A 19,792-nucleotide genomic window follows, 5' to 3' on the forward strand; every position below is an offset into this window, starting at 1 on the left:
AGGTAGGCCATTGTTTAGAGTCCTCCATCTGCTAGACTGTCCGTTCAGAAACACCTTAAAGCGTCTGTCAGAGAGCATGTTGTTCACTAGAAACGCCAGCTTTTGACATGGGATGATTTTAATAAACTTCGACATCAAACCATCCCTCCACACAGTGTCATAAGCTGCTGTAAGGTCCACAAAAACTGCAGCTGATCGGAGACCTCGTTGAAATCCAGCTTCAACTAGAGTTGTCAATGTTAAAACCTGGTCGCAGCAGCTCCGATGTTTCCTAAAGCCACCTTGTTCAACAGGGATGGTTTGATCAATGGCCTCTTGAATGCGATTTAGAATAAGCCTTTCTAGTAGCTTATAGGTCACGCTGAGTAGCGATACTGGCCGGTAGTGAGAAGCATCCATTCCGTCTTTGCCTGGTTTCAGGATGGCAATTATCTTAGCCTGCTTGAAAAGCTTTGGTAATCTTCCAGTTCGTAGAATTTCATTGAAGAATTCAATGAGCCACAATTTTGTTTTAGGTCCTATGGCTTTAAGAAACTCTGGATATACGCCATCAAAGCCAACAGCTTTATTTACCTTTAGCATATTCAAGGCTATATCAAGTTCCTCAATGCTGAAGTCACCTGAGTAGTCAGGATGTGGTGTTAGATTGGATCTCTTTATGTACAATTCAGTTCTCACGATTCGTGTATGTGCCTTGTCAATTTTAGCTTTCGAATTCTTCATTAGTCTGGATGCAACAGCATTGGCATTCACACGTGGGACTGTGCTTGACAGCCTTGGATCTGTACCAAGTTTTCATAAGGTTCCAGGCTTTGCGACTAGAATGTGTAAAGTTAAGTTCTGCCACTGTTTTATGCCATTTTTCTGTTCTTATTGAGAGCTCTCAAAAGGTTATCAGCTGTTGTGTCATCGTGAGATTCTTGATATTTAACATACAAATCATTGCATTCTTGAGACCATCCGGGGATGTATTCCTTCCGAAACCCACGTGGAATATAGTTTTTGGCATTAACTTTAATAGCACGCACAAATCGTTCATAATTGGATGGAATTGGGGGAATCCACTGAACGGTGTTATCAAGACCTTTCTGAAACAGTTCCCAGTTCGCAAGTTGAAAATTCCATCGAGGTTGTGGGATGGAGGTTACTAGTGGAATTTGTGTACCATAATAAATGACTGGCCTATGTTGGCTGTGTGGGAAAGACTTGATGACTTTTCGTTGTGTCATATCGTTATTTCCAGATTTAGATACGATGCACAGATCAGGGGAATAATCCTTTAACCACCTACCAGATCGGAAAGTTCCTGGATCTTTAGCATTGTACACAAGCTGAAGATTGTACAGATCCATCCATTCATTTAGAACTGCCCCACTCGTCTTCATTCAGATATCCCCATACATAACTATGGCTGTTGAAATCACCGACATACACTACTGGGTGACTGAAGGATCTTACAGGAGGATTTGGCCAGCTGACTTGTGGAGGTTTATAAATATTTACTACAGTGATGCCGGCAATCTCTACAGCCAAAACAAAGACATCTGCTGTTCTGTCTTGATAAGTTACTTTGTAGTCGGTGAGATGGGACCTGACATATGTAGCAATACCGTATTGTTCATCATTTATGGCTCCAGCCAGATCATAACCTTCCTCTTCTGTAAAGATCTCTGTCATCCTTGGTGTGAGTCTCCTGTATTGCTATTATATCTACAGTATTCTGCAGCATCAGGTGTGAGAGATATTGACTCTTAGCAGTTGAAATCGATTCGATGTTTAAGTGACATATCCGTAAGTTGTTACCAATGGAAATTGATGAGTGTTCCGTGCTTGGTTGGTCCTGAAAAGGACTATGCGTAGATAAGTTCTCTTGCATACTTGTTGCTGTGTAGCAGCACCTTTGTGGAAGAATCAGCCGGTCAAACCGTTGCCCAGGGAACGCCCGATTGCATTAACCACAATCTTTGGGGAGGCTTCTTACTTGTTCCCCATCCTGTTGATGATTTTATTAATCATCAAGGGATTATAGCCATTAATTCTGGCCAAATCCTTGATATAGTTTAGGTTTTTTTTTCTTTTCGATTTTCAGTTGTGAGTGGTATTTTTAATGCTCTATAGACAAGACTAAAAAATGCAGCCTGTTTATGGGATTGTGGATGTAAGGTATTGTTTCTTATAGTGATGGGGACACGAGAAGGCTTTCTATATATTTAAAAAATGAACTTGTTCTCTCTTGAAACGTTTAAGTCCAAGAAGTTTAGAGAACCATTGACCTCGTCTTCCTTAGTGAATTTGACATCATTGTCAAACTCATTAAGGGATGTTAGTGCAACATACCTTAACCATAATTGAAGGCCATTGATATTATTGATTATTTTGTTATTTTTCAAATCATCCATAAAAATATTAGTTAGAATGCCCAAGATTGCTAGGCCCTTTTGATATATTCTATTATTGAAGGTGAAATAGTTAAGTACAAATTCTATCAAACTAATGAAATTATCTATTTTGCATTTGCTCAGGTTACTGTGTTTTAAAAGGTTTGTTTTAATAATCTTAACAGTTTTATTTACTGGAATATTGGAATACATATTGGTAATATAGAATACCATTACGTGATTGTGCTCAAGATTGAATTTCGATAATTTTTCACAAAACTCAACAGAATTTCTTATATAAGCTGTATTATTGAACTTAAAAGTGTTTACTGAGAAAATTATGCAGAAATTTTGAAACTTTGTAAGAAGGGCTGTTCATGCAGTTAATAATAGGGCGTATAGGTACATCTTTTTTTATGGATTTTTGGCAAAGCTTTTGCAGTTGGGAGTTGTGGGTTCATTGTTATAAGTTTCTGATACTCGTGTTCTTGTAATAAGAATGGTTGATTCTTCAAACTTCGTTGGATTTTGGGGGGTGGGATCTTTATTAATAATAGTATAACTGCTATTAGCAAAAAATACTATGGTGGGACCTTTATCAGCTTTAGTGACGATATTATTAATTTTATTTCTTACGTCATGTATTTGTTTGTTAAGGGTCGGATTAGAGGTAGTTTTCAGTTCCTTCGCCAGAAAAGGGAGCTTCTTCTTTATCTCATATTTAATGTCATTATGAACTTCTACGGGGAGTTTTTGAATGTTAGATTTGATTTCTACAACTGTAGTAATCAGATCGTCTGTTTTTTTTTGGGTTAGGCCATTAAATTTCAGTCCTTTATCAAGAAGGGATAGTTCATTATCTGAAAAGTCAGTATTAGATAAGTTCACTGTTGTAGGAAAATGATTTAAGCAAGTGGAGGGGGGATTAGTTTTACTATTAACGTTATTCAGTCTGTTCTTAGTGTTTTGCAATTGTATCAGTTTGTCTAATGTTGTCTGTTTTTTATTCACTATGTCATGTACCTTTTCATTGGCAAATCTAGAGTATGAACTCCATTCTAATGGGGACAGGCTGGAGGATATTTCAAGATGCGTCTTATAAAGCTGTAGGTTTAGGAACAATTTCTTTTTGTGATGCGTCTTGATTTCATTTTTAACCAAAATTCATTAACTTTCTTTTGACTTCTACATGAATCAGGGGTCGAAAAGTTTTTTCTTTGAAGGTGTTTAAGAAATTTGAGGAATTAGTCCATGCTTCATACATTCTTTTAAAAACTGAATATATCTAGATATTTTACTGACCTTGACTTTGAGATTAAGATACTTATTTTGTTTTTGTAGCCTGGTGGGCTGCTTAGTTACGTGTAATTAATCTCATAATAGAACCGTATTGATGATGATATATTAAAATTATACAATTCTTTTATTTACAACCACCTATTCAATACAATACACTCATTGAATTATGAAATAATCATGAGGTGTCTTAAATAATGGGACAACGGCTGATGATGTTCGCTATGCCGAACGAAACATGTCCCATTATTTAAGACACTTCATGATTATTTCATAATTCAGTGAGTAGAGGCACCTAATTGCCTAATTGTCTTTTTTTTTAACAGTTATTTCGGTATATTTTTAGCTACTTTTATTTTATTTTGTCAATAATTTAGCTAAATTTTATTTCCACTTTTCAGCTATTAAAGGTAAACCAATAACTTGATTGCATATTTGCAGTATAACAACGTTGTATTTTTGCATAAGTATATAAATACATGAGTTACACTTCTGCTTAAAACACATACAGTATTACACATTATATCAAAACATGGAAGTTTGAAAAAAATTGTATCAGCTATCACTAACAAGTATGGCCTAGCTTAAGTATATAATTTACATATAAGTCTGAAAAAGACAGAGATACCATAAGTTCCATATTACTGGGAGTCAGAGCTGTTCTCCTGTCAGACATTACATTACAATACGTTGAGAATGCCCTCTCGCTATCAACATTACTGCCAGGGATCCATAAAGCCTTCACTGCAGCTTCCACAAAATGCTCATATTCTGTTTTCAGGGAAAGAAGAATGGCAATCACATCAATATCTCTACCTGCTCTACATGAACTAGTAACTAGATCCCTAAACACAGTGTATGGTTCAAGGTATTCTGACATTGAAAGTTCTCGTAAGATGGAAATTTGCTTTATTAGACGAGAGAGTTCATCATTTTCTAAATCCCCTTCCATTATGCTTCTTGGTGGATCAAACAGTTTACCAAGAGAAGAAATGATGAACTTTCCCGTGTCAAACTCTATTAATTGGTTCAGCTTTTTCAGGCTTGTTCTACCTGCAGATTGAAAAAAAGATGTTAATTGTGTCTGCATTGGTTTAGGTAGTTTGGAACGTTTATCCGAGGTTGTCTCGAAGAAAAATGCGACCTCGAGTAATTTAAAGCCCTTTGAATAGTCACTAAGCTTAGACTTAAGTACATGAATTAATGGCACGTTGGAACTGTCTAATGTGAGCAGCAAGTTACAACATTTTGAGCAATGCTCAACAAGAAAAATAGAAATGAATTTTTGTTACTTCATTTCGGGTCAAGGCTTTGAAATAGTTCACAGTAACACTCTCGTCTTCAATAGTTTCAACAAAGTCTACTAGATCCTGAAGATATTCTCCAAGGTACTAAACACTTTTCATACCTGCTAACCCTTCCGATTTACCCGGAAACTTTCCGGTTTTTAACTCGTCTTCCGAATTTCCGATTTGTTTTCACCTCTTCCTATTTTTGACCAATATAATCTCTAGTACGGCCAATACTCTGCCCCTAGGATAAAAGATAAATTCTTATGTGCTTGTTTAATTTATGAAACCTCATTTTTAAGCGTATTTATTTGATGCTTTATTTCGTGAGTGTTTCCCGCTCACCACAGCAGCGTGTGGACAGCTGGGGATTCGGGGCGGCAATCGTCCTGCAAGCAAGAGAGGCTAGCGCGCGCTGGTGACTCAGTTAGTCGGATTACATAAAATCAGCTTCATGGTCCGTATCGCACTTCAATAGATTCACAATTAAGTATTTATTTTCCACCTAGTCGATACAATGATTGCTTAAGGCAATTTTTAATGGTCAAAAGTGGTATTTAAGGACACTTCCTCTAAAGCATTACTTTGTCAATTTTATACATTTTTCATCTAAACAGTGTTATGTGGCTGAAGATGTTGATAATATACGAAACATGTACCACTTTTGACCATTAAAAATTGCCTTAAGCAATCATTGTATCGACTAGGTGGAAAATAAATACTTAATTGTGAATCAGTTAGTCGGGACGAAAGAAAGAGTTTGTTGTTGTGTTAGCGCGTTGTGAACTTAGTTTCTGTGCGTAGTTTCGTCGGAGTTGTAGGCCACGTGTTTTTGCTTGCATCTCTATGCTTTCCCCCTCTGTCAAAGTTGTATGTTAATATATATGGGACATATTGAATTGTTTTGTATGTGGTAGTTTCGCGTATTTAAGTGCATAATTTTAATGTATTGAATGTTTTTAAGGGGGTTGTGTCGGTGACAGTTTCTGGTATTTTCTTTTCTCGTAATGGCGAAAAAATATAACAAACGTTATCTCCAAGTGTTCAGAGATACCTATAAATTTCCGTTCATGTTACCGTCTGATAAAGGAAACTACCGTATTTTCTCACGTAATTAACGTCCTTTCATAATCCCACTGCCCTAGTTTTAGGAGTGTTTCGGGTACGGGACATTCTGTGATCTCAAAATTGTTTGTCAGTCCACAGTATTCGAGTAATATTAGATCATCCAAACTCGCGGTGATCAGTTTCGCCGAAACATACGGGAATAGGGCAGCGGGCAGCAAGTCTTCAGTGTCCAAAAGAAACGTGCGTTACCACGATAACAGAAGTGTATTTAAGCGGCCAATAACTCTTGCAAAGCATTTCGCGGACCAAAAAGTGGCAAGTTTCCGCATGTAGAGGAGGTTCTATTTAATTATATGATTTTGTTACGCAACGTTGGATAAGCCGTTTCTCACGTAATGCTTTACTGTATTTTAAAGAATGAGAAATAGCCGCTGCACATGGAATCAGTGTCTCTGATATGAAGGTTAGCCGAGGCTTGATTAATTTTATGAAGAGATATGGACTTTCTCTTCGACGAAGAACAACATTGTGCCAAAAAATGACGAATGATTTTAATCATTTTCATCGCTTTGTGATTGAGAAGCGTAAAGTGAAGGAATATTTGATCTCCCATATAGGAACCGCGGGTCAGGCGCCAGTCAGTTTCCACATGTGACAAAGTCGAACAATCGATAAGAAAGGAACATATAGTGTTATCGTACGCGCTACTGGAAGCAAAAAAACAACGATGTACTGCAATGCTTGCTGTAACAGCTGATGGCAGAAATCTTACAACTTACATTGTTCTAAAACAAAAACAATGCCTAAAGTAAAATTTCCGAGAGTGATCCACGTTCGTATTCAAGAAAAAGGGTGGATGGTCACATCACTCGTACAAGATTGGATACGAACGGTTTGGGGTAATGTAGCAGGGTCCCTCCTTCGATGACCATATTTTATGTAGCCTATCTTTTAAATGTAAATGAATTGTTAATAATTTGTAAATATCTGAATTCCTTGAATAATTTACGCATTCGAAGTTTTCGCCTGTATTTTTCGTCAAAAAAGGCGTTAATTACGCGAGAAAATACGGTATTATGCATTTTGTTGTGTATGTCGGTGTGACAAATATTATTATTCGTATGTAAGTGTCATAAATGAGAATGATTAGGTACATTTTCTTGTAACCATTTTTATGTTTTCTTAGTTTAAGATTTTAAATTTAATGGTCAATTCGCATTGCAACTGTAAGATATGTATGCCTTTTATCCTGACCTTTTTTCACCTAGACCGTGGTGGATTATATGTGATGAAATCCAAGAATTTAAAAAATCTTCCTATTTTTGGTTTCTAAAAGTTGGCAGGTATGACTTTTAAACCACGAGTTCCACCTGGTGATCACAGGAATAGGGAAGAGTTTAGCTTTAGTGGGTTCGCCTTCATATTTCTGCTTCAGGAATTGAATGTATGCATGCTTTCTCTTTCGTGTATTAAGGAAGATGTGTTTTGCCTGTACAACACATTGGTTCAAAGGACTAAGTTCCATGGCCCACACACTGCCCACCAAATTCAGTTTATGAGCCCAGCACTGCGTGTGTACCAACCCTTCTGAAACTAGAACCCTAATTGCGTTTATACGCTTGCCCATGTAACGTGCTGAATCTGAAGTTACAGAAACTACATTCTGGTACCGAATTTCAAGTTTGTGAATTACACTCATAATTGCTTGTGAACATTCTGTAGCATTAGCGTTTACAATAACTTTCACTCCTCCTACAAATAACTTCTGAACTGTACTGTCGTTACAAGTAAGCACTTTTATCAGAATCATAAATACACATTGTCCTTTTTTATCAGTAGTTTCATCACAAAGAATTGAAACTCTCACATCTTTCAGAGCTAATTTTAATATTTCCTCCTCCTTTTTGATGATTCGAGATACAGAAGCTTCCCTCAATCTTCCAGCTGTGGGCAAGTCTCCAGCACCTTAAAAAAAAAAAATCAATAGGCCTAATATTAGAGGGCTATTTGACATCGTTTGAATTAATTAAATGATTTATAATAGTAAGTAAATGAGGGATCTAGCATGCACTATCTAGGCCTACGTATCCTTAAACAAGAAAACTATAATAACTGTGCAAAGTTATCAGAAAAACATAACTTCACATCTCTTCCTCAGAAAAAAATTTATAGTATTGCACAAACCTGGTATATATTTCTCCATCCACTCTCTCAGCTTCGGATGATCAACTTTTTCCAGTGGAATATTTGCATCCATAAGAGCTCGAGTTGTAGATAAAATGAATGCGTCTTTATCGTATTTTGCTCGTTTTGTCGCTGAACTAGTTAGATAGATAATGCCTTTATTGGTGGCGAAGTTAGGGCTCAAGGCCCTCTCTTACACTTAACCACTCTGTGTCTGTGAGACTAGTTTGTCTTATGATGCCTGTCGTCGTTAGCGCCTTTTCCTTGTTTTTCTTATGCGAAACTCTGTTATTAATATGTTTGAGGCATGTGTCCTTTCTCTGCCACTCAATTCGCACCTTGCAGTATTTGCGCATAAGTATCTTTCTAGTTTTGTCAAACACGTAAAATCCTTCCGATGCAAATTCTTTTTCTCGATCAAAAACTGTCGCAACCATTTTAATAAACTGAATACAAAATAGAAAATTAAAAGCTCCGATCAGCAGTGATTTTAAACAGGCAAGAGGAAACACACAGTGACGTGTTTACACATAATTGAATATCAAGGATCGATGAATACGATAAATTTCTCGCTTCACAGGAAAATAATTTAGCGATAATCGATATACTATACCTTAGCTTTCGATATATATCGAAATGGTAGAGAGTTGATTGTGGCCTCGATTATCGGATTTTATTGCCACAATTCGCCTCGAATCTCCGTCGTAAACTTCAAATGATGCAATTCCAAATAATTTCTTTAATTATTTCGCGAGTTTGCTTAAATGTAAACAGTATCGTGTTTTTGAGCCAAATTTGTAAAATTTCACAAAAATTTTGCGATTTTGAGCTTTGCGAAAAACAGGTGCCTCTATCTGAGTGTATTGTATTGTATCGAATAGGTGGTTGTAAATAAAAGAATTGTATAATTTTAATGATCGATTCGATTCCACAAGGTGAGGGTGTGCATCTGGTGTTCATGATGTCGTAGCGTGACGTCATATGGCCTTGGCAAGCCTGGAGAGGCTTCATGACAGGCGCAAATGGTCTAACACAGGGTTCAGCTTGCACGGAGACTGGAGGTTTCTAACCATGAGCTGCTTTGAGCGGACGTTTTCTATCTCAAGGGGCTCTAAAATTTGAACTGTTTAACCGGAAAATATATTTACAACAGACCACTTGATACGGGAAAAATATACATATATCTTAATGCAACCGATTAAGGGACCAAGAATATCACACTTCTTAGGTGGGAAAACTTCTTATGTGGGAACTCCTTAACCAAGTTTCACTGTAGTGAGAAAATTGCATGAAATAAATTTCTTGGTTAAAACCCTTATTGATGGTGGTTAATTATATGGTATTAATATTTTGAAAGAAATAGCGAGAACCCCATTTTAACGACAGGTTTTTCTTTTCTTCTGTCCTTTGAAATTTAGGAGCAGAAAGTTGGGGTACAGGTATTATTTGCATCCATGTTAGTAGAGTTCTCCTGACATTCAGAAATCTATAAGTCTTATTATTTTGTCCACTCTTTTGCCAACTGTGTTCGCCACAAGCGAGAAGTGTGCAGTGTACTTATCACGTCTTCTGCGTGACGTGGTGGGTTTGAGTCGTAGCACATGTTCTGTGTGGCATTAAAAGTTGTTCATAGCTAAAGCAACGGTTTACATTATTGAAGAGACAGAGCAAATTTATAATAGCACTGCTGGAAGAAAATACATAAGTTGCTGTGTGTGATTGGAGGAAAAATAAAACTTCATATGAACATACAAACTGTAACTGCGAGGCATTTTGCAGACAAGAGATACAAGTTTCCAGAAATCAGAAATGGTATGTTGTTGTTTGAGTTATCAGTCCATAGACTGGTTTGATGCAGCTTCCATACCACCCTATCCTGTGCTAACCTTTTCATTTCTACGTAACTATTGCATCCTACATCTGCTCTAATCTGCTTGTCATAGAAATGGTATATGTGATTGAAAATACACTTAGGATGTGCTGTCATGAGTGAAATGTTTCTGTTGAAAGCTACAGCAATAACAAGAGAGATAAAATTATGGGTTTTAAGTCTAGCTGTGGATGGCTCACGCATGTTTTTGAACAAATTTACTTCAGTTTTCATAGGATTGCACAATGCCTTCTAGCAATTATGAAGAATTTCCACTGATTTGTTATTGGTTTGTGCCTAAGAAAGTGGTATTTACTCTCGCGAACTGATAATGCAGACCAGACTTGGCATGTTTTGAAGATTATCATGTAACAAGTTTTCATAATTTCTTAACTTTTTTATAATTTAGTAATTACTGTGTGGGATAGGTTATGAGGATGGGGCGGGAAGGATACCAAAACAAGTGTTGGAGTTTAAGGTAGAAGGAAAGGGAGCAAGAGGGAGGCTCAGAGCATGATGGATGGGCTCTTGTCAAGAACAGTATAGGAAAAAGAAGACTGGAATGGAATACAGTAACTGAAGAATAGTGCCATCAACACCCCAAATGGGAGGAGCTGGACAAGGGAAAACAAAAATTATAATGATGTAGAAATTACCATCATAATTATCATTTCCCATTATCCAGCTGTAGACAGGTAGGGTCAAATATGGTTACTCTCCACTTTCTTCAGTCTTTCCACCACTCCTCCAACACTGTGTTCCAATCCAGGTTTCTTTCTCTAATACTGCGTTGGATTATGTCCCTCCATCTCAATCGTGGTCGTCCGCGACCTCTCCTTTCTTGCATTTACATTTCCATCACCTTTTTTGGCATTCTTTCATCACTCATTCACTTTGTGCCCAAACCGTCTTAATCGGCTCTTCTCTATTCTATCATTCGTTTTTTCCATTTCTTTTCTTCCTGGATTTTCTCATTCTTTATTTTGTTTCTTCTACTTTTCTGTATCATATTCAAGAACTTTTTATCGACACTCATCCTTTGTCATTGTCCAAGTTTCTGCTCTATAAGAAATAAATCACAGCGGGTCCACCTTTTCAATGCAGTATATCAAGTAAATGATATTACGTCAGTCAAGTGATATTACACCAGTCTTGGGACCAGTTTCAGCCACTAAGTGGCCATCTTCAGCCAAATAAAATTTAACAGATTATGTGATAATTGAAACATATATGCATAACAAAGACAATGTTGCAGGAATAATTATAACATTATTTTACATATAATAACAAAATTTATGGTTATGATCTTCTTGTCATGATATGATGTGTTCACTTACGATCTCTGGCAAAGAAGTAAATCTCTAATGTCTGATGTAGAACATACACTGACTTGCTGGAGGAAGCAGGCATACCATGTAACAAAGGAGTGGCAATGAAGTAAATCTTTAATGTCTCATGTAGAACAAGCACTGACTTGCTGGAGGAAGCAGACAGGCCATGCAATAAAGGAGTGTCAAAGAAGTAAATCTTTAATGTCTCGTGTAGAACAAGCACTGACTTGCTGGAGGAAGCAGACAGGCCATGCAATAAAGGAGTGTCAAAGAAGTAAATCTTTAATGTCTCGTGTAGAACAAGCACCGACTTGTTGGAGGAAGCAGGCAGGCCGTGTAACAGAGGAGTGCAGAGAGATCCCAAGTGAACACATCATATCATGACAAGATGATCATAGCCTGTAATAAACGTCATGGTTGGTCCGTATTGAAAAATGTAAATGAATATGAAACAAGTAAGTCTATTGAAGTGGTTAACCTATTCAATGCAATGCATTCGTGTGAATGTTTATAACTTAAGCATGACACTTAAATTGGGACATGTTTCACCCTTGTTGTGGGCATCGTCAGTGTATATCTCAGCCGAAAAACCGTGGCAAATATAATAAATTCGTAGGCACAGAACAATATTGACATTGCTGGTGAAACTGCATTGCTTTATTGTAATGCAAGCCCAAACGCTCTTATGGTTTTAAAGGAGAAATTGCCAGCCGGGAAATCGTACAGTGTGAGGGATGGGAGTCATAGTAGTGCGTTGCAATGCACGTGGAAGCGAGATACTTTATCCCCTTGTCATAGGAAACTTCGATAAGCCACAAGGTTTTAAGAGCGTCGGGCACTTTCCATGCCAGTACAAAGCATCTATAATAAAAATGCAGACAGTAAAGAAATCCAAAAAATAATGCATTTGCACAGGGGAACCGGCATAATTTATCCTCGTCTTTGAATTGTGCGATTTTTTTTTTTCCCTTTCGTTGCGTGAGGTTATGTTTGTCAGTGATTTATCCAAGTGCATTATTTGAACGTAAATGCACCTTGTTGGATACATTTTGGAAATAGTTTTTTCCATGGCATTTGAAAGGTTTAAACTGTGAATCGAGGTGATTGCATGTATTAATGGGTCTTAAAATACTTCGTGACGCAAGTGTTTACGTTTCTGAAGTACGCGAGAAGTGCCATGGCGGGAAATCGTACAAGGATAGAGTCATAGGAAAGTTTGATTTTAAGGGCATCGGGTACTTTCTATGTAAATACAAGGCATCTAAATTGCATACAGTATAGTAATCCAATTAATAAAGCACTTGCACATGGGAGCGAGCATAGATTTCTCCTCGTCTTTGAATCGTGCTTTTTTTTTTCTTTCTTTCGTTGCGTGAGGTTATGTTTACCAGTGAGATATCCGAGTGTATTATTTGAATACTGTAAATGCGCCTTCTTGGACACATTTTGGAAATAGTTCTTTTTTCATAGCATTTGAAAGGTATAAACTGTGAACCAAGGTTAAATGCATGCAGTAACGGGCCTTAGAATATTTAGTAACGCGGCAATGGTTGGTACTTGTGAATTGCGAATTGGCGGTTAATTCGAAGTCCGATTTTTGAGTCCCAATGACTTTGAATTAACGAGGTTTTACTGTACTTTCTTTTTAGTGTTGAGAGTTTCATCTCCTGTTACAACTTTAAAGTTTCTGACTCACCGTAAATGACTGCAAATGCTTTTTTGAATTCATCACTTGTTACAACACGAAGTATTAACTGCCACATTGTGTGGTTCCAGTAATGCAGAAGTGAGTGACTGAGCTAGATTTCAGCCATTGCCAAATCGTGTGACAGGAATCCGCTTTTGACGCGGCTTTGGGACCATGATACGAAGACCCGCACCCGAATTTAAGGAAAAATATTTCTGTGGGTGGTGTTTGGGATTATAAGGTAGTTTTCAATATAAATACTTAAACTAAGCTATACAATCAAAACTTCCAAAAATTTCCCTTCCTAAAATAAGGATGTGCAAATTATTCATCTTTATACGGTACGCTCCTGTCTGAAAACAAGAGCTGTTATTGGAAGAGTGAATACAGTCGTATATAGGGTTTCATATGTCACTTCACAATTTTGGCTTTTAAATCAATCGATCAATACTGATCTGCATTGTTTTCCTAGCCTTTTCCTAAACGATTTCAAAGAAATTGGAAATTTATTGAACATCTCCCTTGGTAAGTTATTCCAATCCCGAACTCCCCTTCCTATAAATATTTGCCCCAGTTTGTCCTCTTGAATTCCAACTTTATCTTCATATTGTGATCTTTCCTACTTTTATAAACGCCACTCAACTTATTCATCTACTAATATCATTCCACGCCATCTCTCCGCTGACAGCTTGGAACATACCACTTAGTCGAGCAGCTCGTCTTCTTTCTGCCAATTCTTCCCAGCCCAAACTTTGCAAATTTTTTGTAACGCTACTCTTTTGTTGGAAATCGGGCTGCATTTCTTTGTATTTTTCCCCGTTCTTGAATCAAGTAATCCTGGTGAGGGTCCCATACACTGGAGCCATACTCCAGTTGTGGTCTTACCAGAGACTTATATGCATGCCCTCTCCTTTAATTCCTTACTACAACCCCTAAACACCCTCATAATCATGTGCACAGATCTGTACCCTTTATTTACAATCCCATTTATGTAATTACTCCAATGAAGATCTTTCCTTATGTTAACACCTAGGCACTTACAATGATCCCCAAAAGGAACTTTGACACCATCAATGCAGTAATTAAAACTCGGAGGACTTTTCCTATTTGTGAAACTCACAATCTGACTGTTAACCCCGTTTATCAACATACCATTGCCTGCTGTCCATCTCACAACATTATCAAGATCATGTTGCAGTTGCTCACAATCTTGTAACTTATTTATTGCTCTATACAGAATAATATCTGCAAAAGGCTTTACCCCTGATTCCACTCCTTTATTCCTATCATTTATATATAAGAAAACATAAAGGTCCAATGATACTGCCTTGAGGAATTCCCCTCTTAATTATTACAGGGTCAGATAAAGCTTCGCCTACTGAAATCCATTTTCTGGAAATATAGTAACCCATTCAGTCACTCTTTTGTCTAGCCCAATTGCACTCATTTTTGCCTGTAGTCTCCCATGATCCACCCTATCAAATGCTTTCGCCAGGTCAATCGCAATACAGTCCATTTCACCTCCTGAATCCAAGATATCTGCTATATCTTGCTGGAATGCTACAAGTTGAGCTTCAGTGGAATAACCTTTCCTAAAACCGAACTGCCTTCTATCGAACCAGTTATTAATTTCGCAAACATGTGTAGTATAATCAGAAAGAATGCTTTCCCAAAGCTTACATACAATGCACGTCAAACTGACTGGCCTGTAATTTTCAGCTTTATGTCTATCACCCTTTCCTTTATACACGGGGGCTACTGTAGCAACTTTCCATTCATCAGGTATAGCTCCTTCGACCAAACAATCACATAAGTACTTCAGATATGGTACTATATCCCAACATATTGTCTTTAGTATATCCCCAGAAATCGTTTCATTTCCAGCTGCTTTTCTAGTTTTCAACTTTTGTATCTTATTGTAAATGTCATTGTTATCATATGTAAATTTTAATAATTCTTTAGCATTAGTCTCTTCCTCTATCTGGACATTATCCTTGTAACGAACATTCTTTACTTACTGCTGACTGAAAAACTTCTGCCTTTTGAAGATCCTCACATACACACTCCCCTTGTTCATTAATTATTCCTGAAATGTCCTCCTTGGAACCTGTTTCTGTCTTAAAATACCTATACATACCCTTCCATTTTTCACTAAAATTTGTATGACTGCCAGTTATGCTTGCCATCATTGTTATCCTTAGCTGGCTTCTTTGCTAGATTCAATTTTCTAGTAAGTTCCTTCAACTTCTCCTTACTTCCACAGCCATTTCTAACTCTGTTTCTTTCCAGTCTGCACCTCCTTCTTAGTCTTTTTATTTCTCTATTATAATAAGGTGGGTCTTTACCATTCCTTACCACCCTTAAAGGTACAAACCTGTTTTCACATTCCTCAACAATTGCTTTAAACCCATCCCAGAGTCTGTTTACATTTTTATTTACCGTTTTCCACTAATCAGTTACTTTTTAGAAACTGCCTCATGCCTGCTTTATCAGCCATATGGTACTGCCTAACAGTCCTACTTTTAAGACCTTCCTTTCTATCACATTTATTTTTGACTACGACAAAAACCGCTTCGTGATCACTTAATACCATTTATTACTTCGATTTCTCTATAGAGCTCATCTGGTTTTACCAGCACCACGTCCAGGATGTTTTTCCCTCTCGTTGGTTCCATCACTTTCTCAATCAGCTGTCCTTCCCATATTAACTTACTTGCCATTTGTTGATCAAGCTTCCTCTCCTTTGCATTTCCTTCCCAATTGACATCTGGTAAATTCAGATCTCCCCCTACAATCAGATTCCTTTCCATATCGTTTCCCAATAGCTGATTATGTTATCAAATAATTCTGAATCCGTGTCAGTGCTACCCTTTCCCGGTCTGTACACTCCAAATATATCATGTTGTCTGTTATCTTTAGAAATGAGCCTTAAACCTAGAATTTCATGTTTCTCATCTTTAACTTTTTCGTAGCTTACAAATTCTTCTTTCACCAGAATGAAAACTCCCCCTCCCACCTTTCCTATCCTATCTCTACGATACACACTCCAGTGCCGTGAGAATATTTCTGCATCCATTATATCATTTCTCAGCCATGATTCAACTCCTATTACAATATCTGGTAAATATATATCTATTAAATTACTTCATTCTATTCCTTTCTTTACAATACTTCTGTAGTTCAACACTAACATTTTTATGTCATCCCTACTTGATTTCCAGTTCCCAGTTTGCTTATCACCGCTCCCTAGGCCACCCCGTTTCCCTGAATGTACCTCCCTATTACCCTTCCAAACAAATTTCCTAACTTATACTTACCACCGCGGTTTAAGTGAAAGCCATCTGAGCGCAGATCCCTATCTCCTACCCACCCATTAGGATTTAGAAATTTCTCTCCCAGTTTCCCACATACCCACTCCATAGTCTCATTTAAATCCCCAACCACCCTCCAGTCAGTATCCCTCCTACACAGTATTCCATTGAAAACAATCTCCGCTTTCTTAAACTTCAACCTTGCTGCATTTACCAGATCCCACACATCTCCAACTATGTTGGTACTTATATCAGCTTACCTTACGTTGTTGGTACCAACATGAAACACTACCACCTTCTCCTTCCCCTCCTCCCTCTCTTCTACTTTCCTCAACATCTGCCACAACCTAATTCCTGGATAACACACTACCCTTGTTCCCTTTCCTCCACACACTTTCCCCACGTGTCTAACGATGGACCAGATCCTCAACCCTACCCACCTCATTTGATCCCCTCCCCTCCTGGTCAGCCCTATCTTTCCTGATAGCTGCAGAAGCTACTTCCTCTTACCTTTTCTCCTTCCCATGACCCTGTTCCACCTGTCTTTTCCTATCCTCTACTCTACATTTCCCTTTCTTACCTTTTCCCTTCCTCCTACTTCCACACATCTCAGTAGCAACAGTTCCCTGACCCTCATTTTCCCTCTGTTGTGTTCTACCTGGAGTGACTCGTACTGATTTCTCACAGACACCTGTCCTGAATTCTGATCATGAATAGAGCCCTTAGCCTGCAATCTCCTTTCCCTTAGAACATTAGACCACCTATCTTCTACAACTCCCCCCTTTCCTTCCCCTCCCTCTTGTACAGCTACTGTAACCTGTACATTGTTTAAGGGAGTCCTGTCTTCCTTTCTGTCTTCTGTGAGAATCCTAATTATCTCCCTCAAACTCTCCAACTCCTCCCTCATACGCCTCGATGCCTCGCCACACCCACAGTTAGTACACTTGCACCCCTTAGCCATTCTTTGTGGAAGAAATGAAAATAAAAGGAAAAATAAAATAACTTATTTGCAAAAACAAATGAACGGAGGTATATATTGTCTGGGATAGTACTCAAAGATCACACGACAATAAAGTAATTAATATACGACTACACTACAATACTACTTAGTCGTACTCTATTTTTATCCTACAACCTCTAACAGGATAAACACTGCTGTTAATTACTGAATACCAAAAGTAATACACAAGAACTACACAATTCCAAACTGCAATTAAGCCTATCCTAATTACAACAACAGAATTTTAGTACAAGTTTCTACGGATACCTCTACTACACCAGTACTACACAAATATTTTACAATAATAAAATAAGCACACTAAATTCTAACAGGATATTACTCGTATACTACTGTAGAGTACATTACAATAATTTTTAAACTATGTTCAGACGTATCCTAATTACAATTCCGGTACCGTATGTCGCTACTAATTATTATTACAAGATATTAGAATCATTCCGTATTGACGGTTTTCACTTTACGAAGGTGAAAAAAGAGAGTATCCTCCTAATTCAATACAATATTTGTAAAGTATCACTACTAAGCACAAACAGAAATGAAATTTGCAAGAACTACTGTACTCAAAGATTACCAACAAAGCTAAATGCTTAGACAGATTGTTATTAGTGCTATGCTGTAATAGATACACACGAATATAGCAGGCAAGATACGGCACTATCTAAATACACTGTAGTATGAGAATTTCTACGGATACCTCTACTATACCGGTACTACACAAATATTTTACTATACATAGAACACTTTTTTCAAAAGACCTAGTTGTCCAAAAGCAGCGTTGTCTGCTGCCATTTAGTGCTTGCGTGCACTCTGTTGTGGTTATAGTTACCATAAACTATTAAGTATAATCTCAGAATGTGGAGATAAGCCTATATGTGTCTTACATTAGTCTGTTTGCGTATTAAAATAATGGTAGTAATTATTATAAACACTTTGTAAATAGTTATGCATTATTACTAAAACAATAAGTCCAAGCTTAATCCTTTAGTCTTGATATTTTGGGATATGTATTAAAAAAACAAACGAGGTAATAAGAGATAGTTCCGCTGTAGAGGAGTGGTAAAACTGGATGATAAAAATATTACAAATAAAAATGTTCATTTATGTGTTTGTGTTGTGTCATTATTATTAAAAACCTATTATACACATGATGATTTCATGTAAACTATACATTTTGTTTGAGTTTGACAAACAGTTTACCATTGTATCAGTTTCCAGATATTCCTGTAATCTTAGCAGTGTTGGTTTTTCAGATATTATTTCTTGTCTTCTACAACATTTGTGCAACATTTTATTTCACTACTGCGTATACAATTGATATTCTTAATTACTGGAATGTTTGTTATGTTTTGACCAGGGATGTGGAGATTGGCGATGTAGTGACTGTCGGTGAATGCAGACCTCTCAGCAAGACAGTGCGATTCAATGTTCTGAAGGTTTCAAAAGGAACTGGAGCCAAGAAAAGTTTTAAGAAGTTCTAGTGTCACTCTTCAACATGTAAATGAAAAATTAAAACTTATTCGTAACTAATCGACTTTTGTTTTCTTTCTCCCTCAGTTCCCTATCAATGATGACAGAAGTGTACAGCTGTTGAAATGTGGTTATAAACTACACATTTTAGCTAGGCCTTTTACTGGACTTAGGAGCGATGGCAATAATAACCAGCTGCCAAGTTGCAGGTGGCTGAAGTAGTGCCACCTGCCAATTTCAATGTTTCGATTGTTGTGCTGTCTGGTAATAAGAGCGGAACTTACTGGATGATTCCTAGCTCATAAGTTATGAGTTTCATTATGGTCTGTACTGGCAACGGATCACTATCAAAGGGTAGAGAAGGGTCCACCTATTCAATGCCATATACTTGTATATTGTCTTATAAAACTGGGATTAGTTTTGACCCCATATATATTGGGTTGTCTTCAGTCACATTACAATTGGAAGACATGCACACATATAACCAATAATAAACACTTTGATATGCCACAATTTACAATCTTAATTTAACCCTTTGTTGCCTGACGGTACTTTGAAGTGCCATCTTATATTTCATTGCTTTGGAATTATTCAGTAAATCCTACCCTTGTATTTTCCTCATGGTACTTTCAAGTAACTAATTCTTGAAACAGAGATATTTCATTTTTGAGGTTGGTATTGATGAAAAACGCGGGAGATGGTTTTATTCTTAGGAGTGTAGTCATAGTGTTACCACTGTAAACAAATGACATTTTAATTGATTATTTCTTTGCTCCTATTGTTACATTCGACCTGCAAGTGATCTTAGTACATGTAAGTATGCTTCTATAATGCAATAAAATACTCAAATTGATGAAATTTGCAATTGGTGTGGATATATAGCTAGTTGA

General features: G+C 37.2%; 1 protein-coding gene across 2 annotated transcripts in view; it reads left to right on the top strand.

The window, feature by feature from the left end:
- The window catches only part of LOC136878695 (small ribosomal subunit protein uS17), a 65,239-nt gene extending 46,277 nt beyond the window's left edge, over nt 1–18,962 (top strand). For both annotated transcript variants that reach the window (XM_067152119.1, XM_067152118.1), the window contains exon 4: nt 18,790–18,962. In XM_067152119.1, the coding sequence (XP_067008220.1) occupies nt 18,790–18,913 (124 nt within the window). In that variant the 3' untranslated portion in view covers nt 18,914–18,962. The remainder of the gene's footprint in view (nt 1–18,789) is intronic.
- The last annotated feature ends 830 nt before the right edge of the window (nt 18,963–19,792 follow it).

The sequence above is a fragment of the Anabrus simplex genome, chromosome 8 (genome assembly GCF_040414725.1).
Source record: "Anabrus simplex isolate iqAnaSimp1 chromosome 8, ASM4041472v1, whole genome shotgun sequence".
NCBI lineage: Eukaryota > Metazoa > Arthropoda > Insecta > Orthoptera > Tettigoniidae > Anabrus > Anabrus simplex.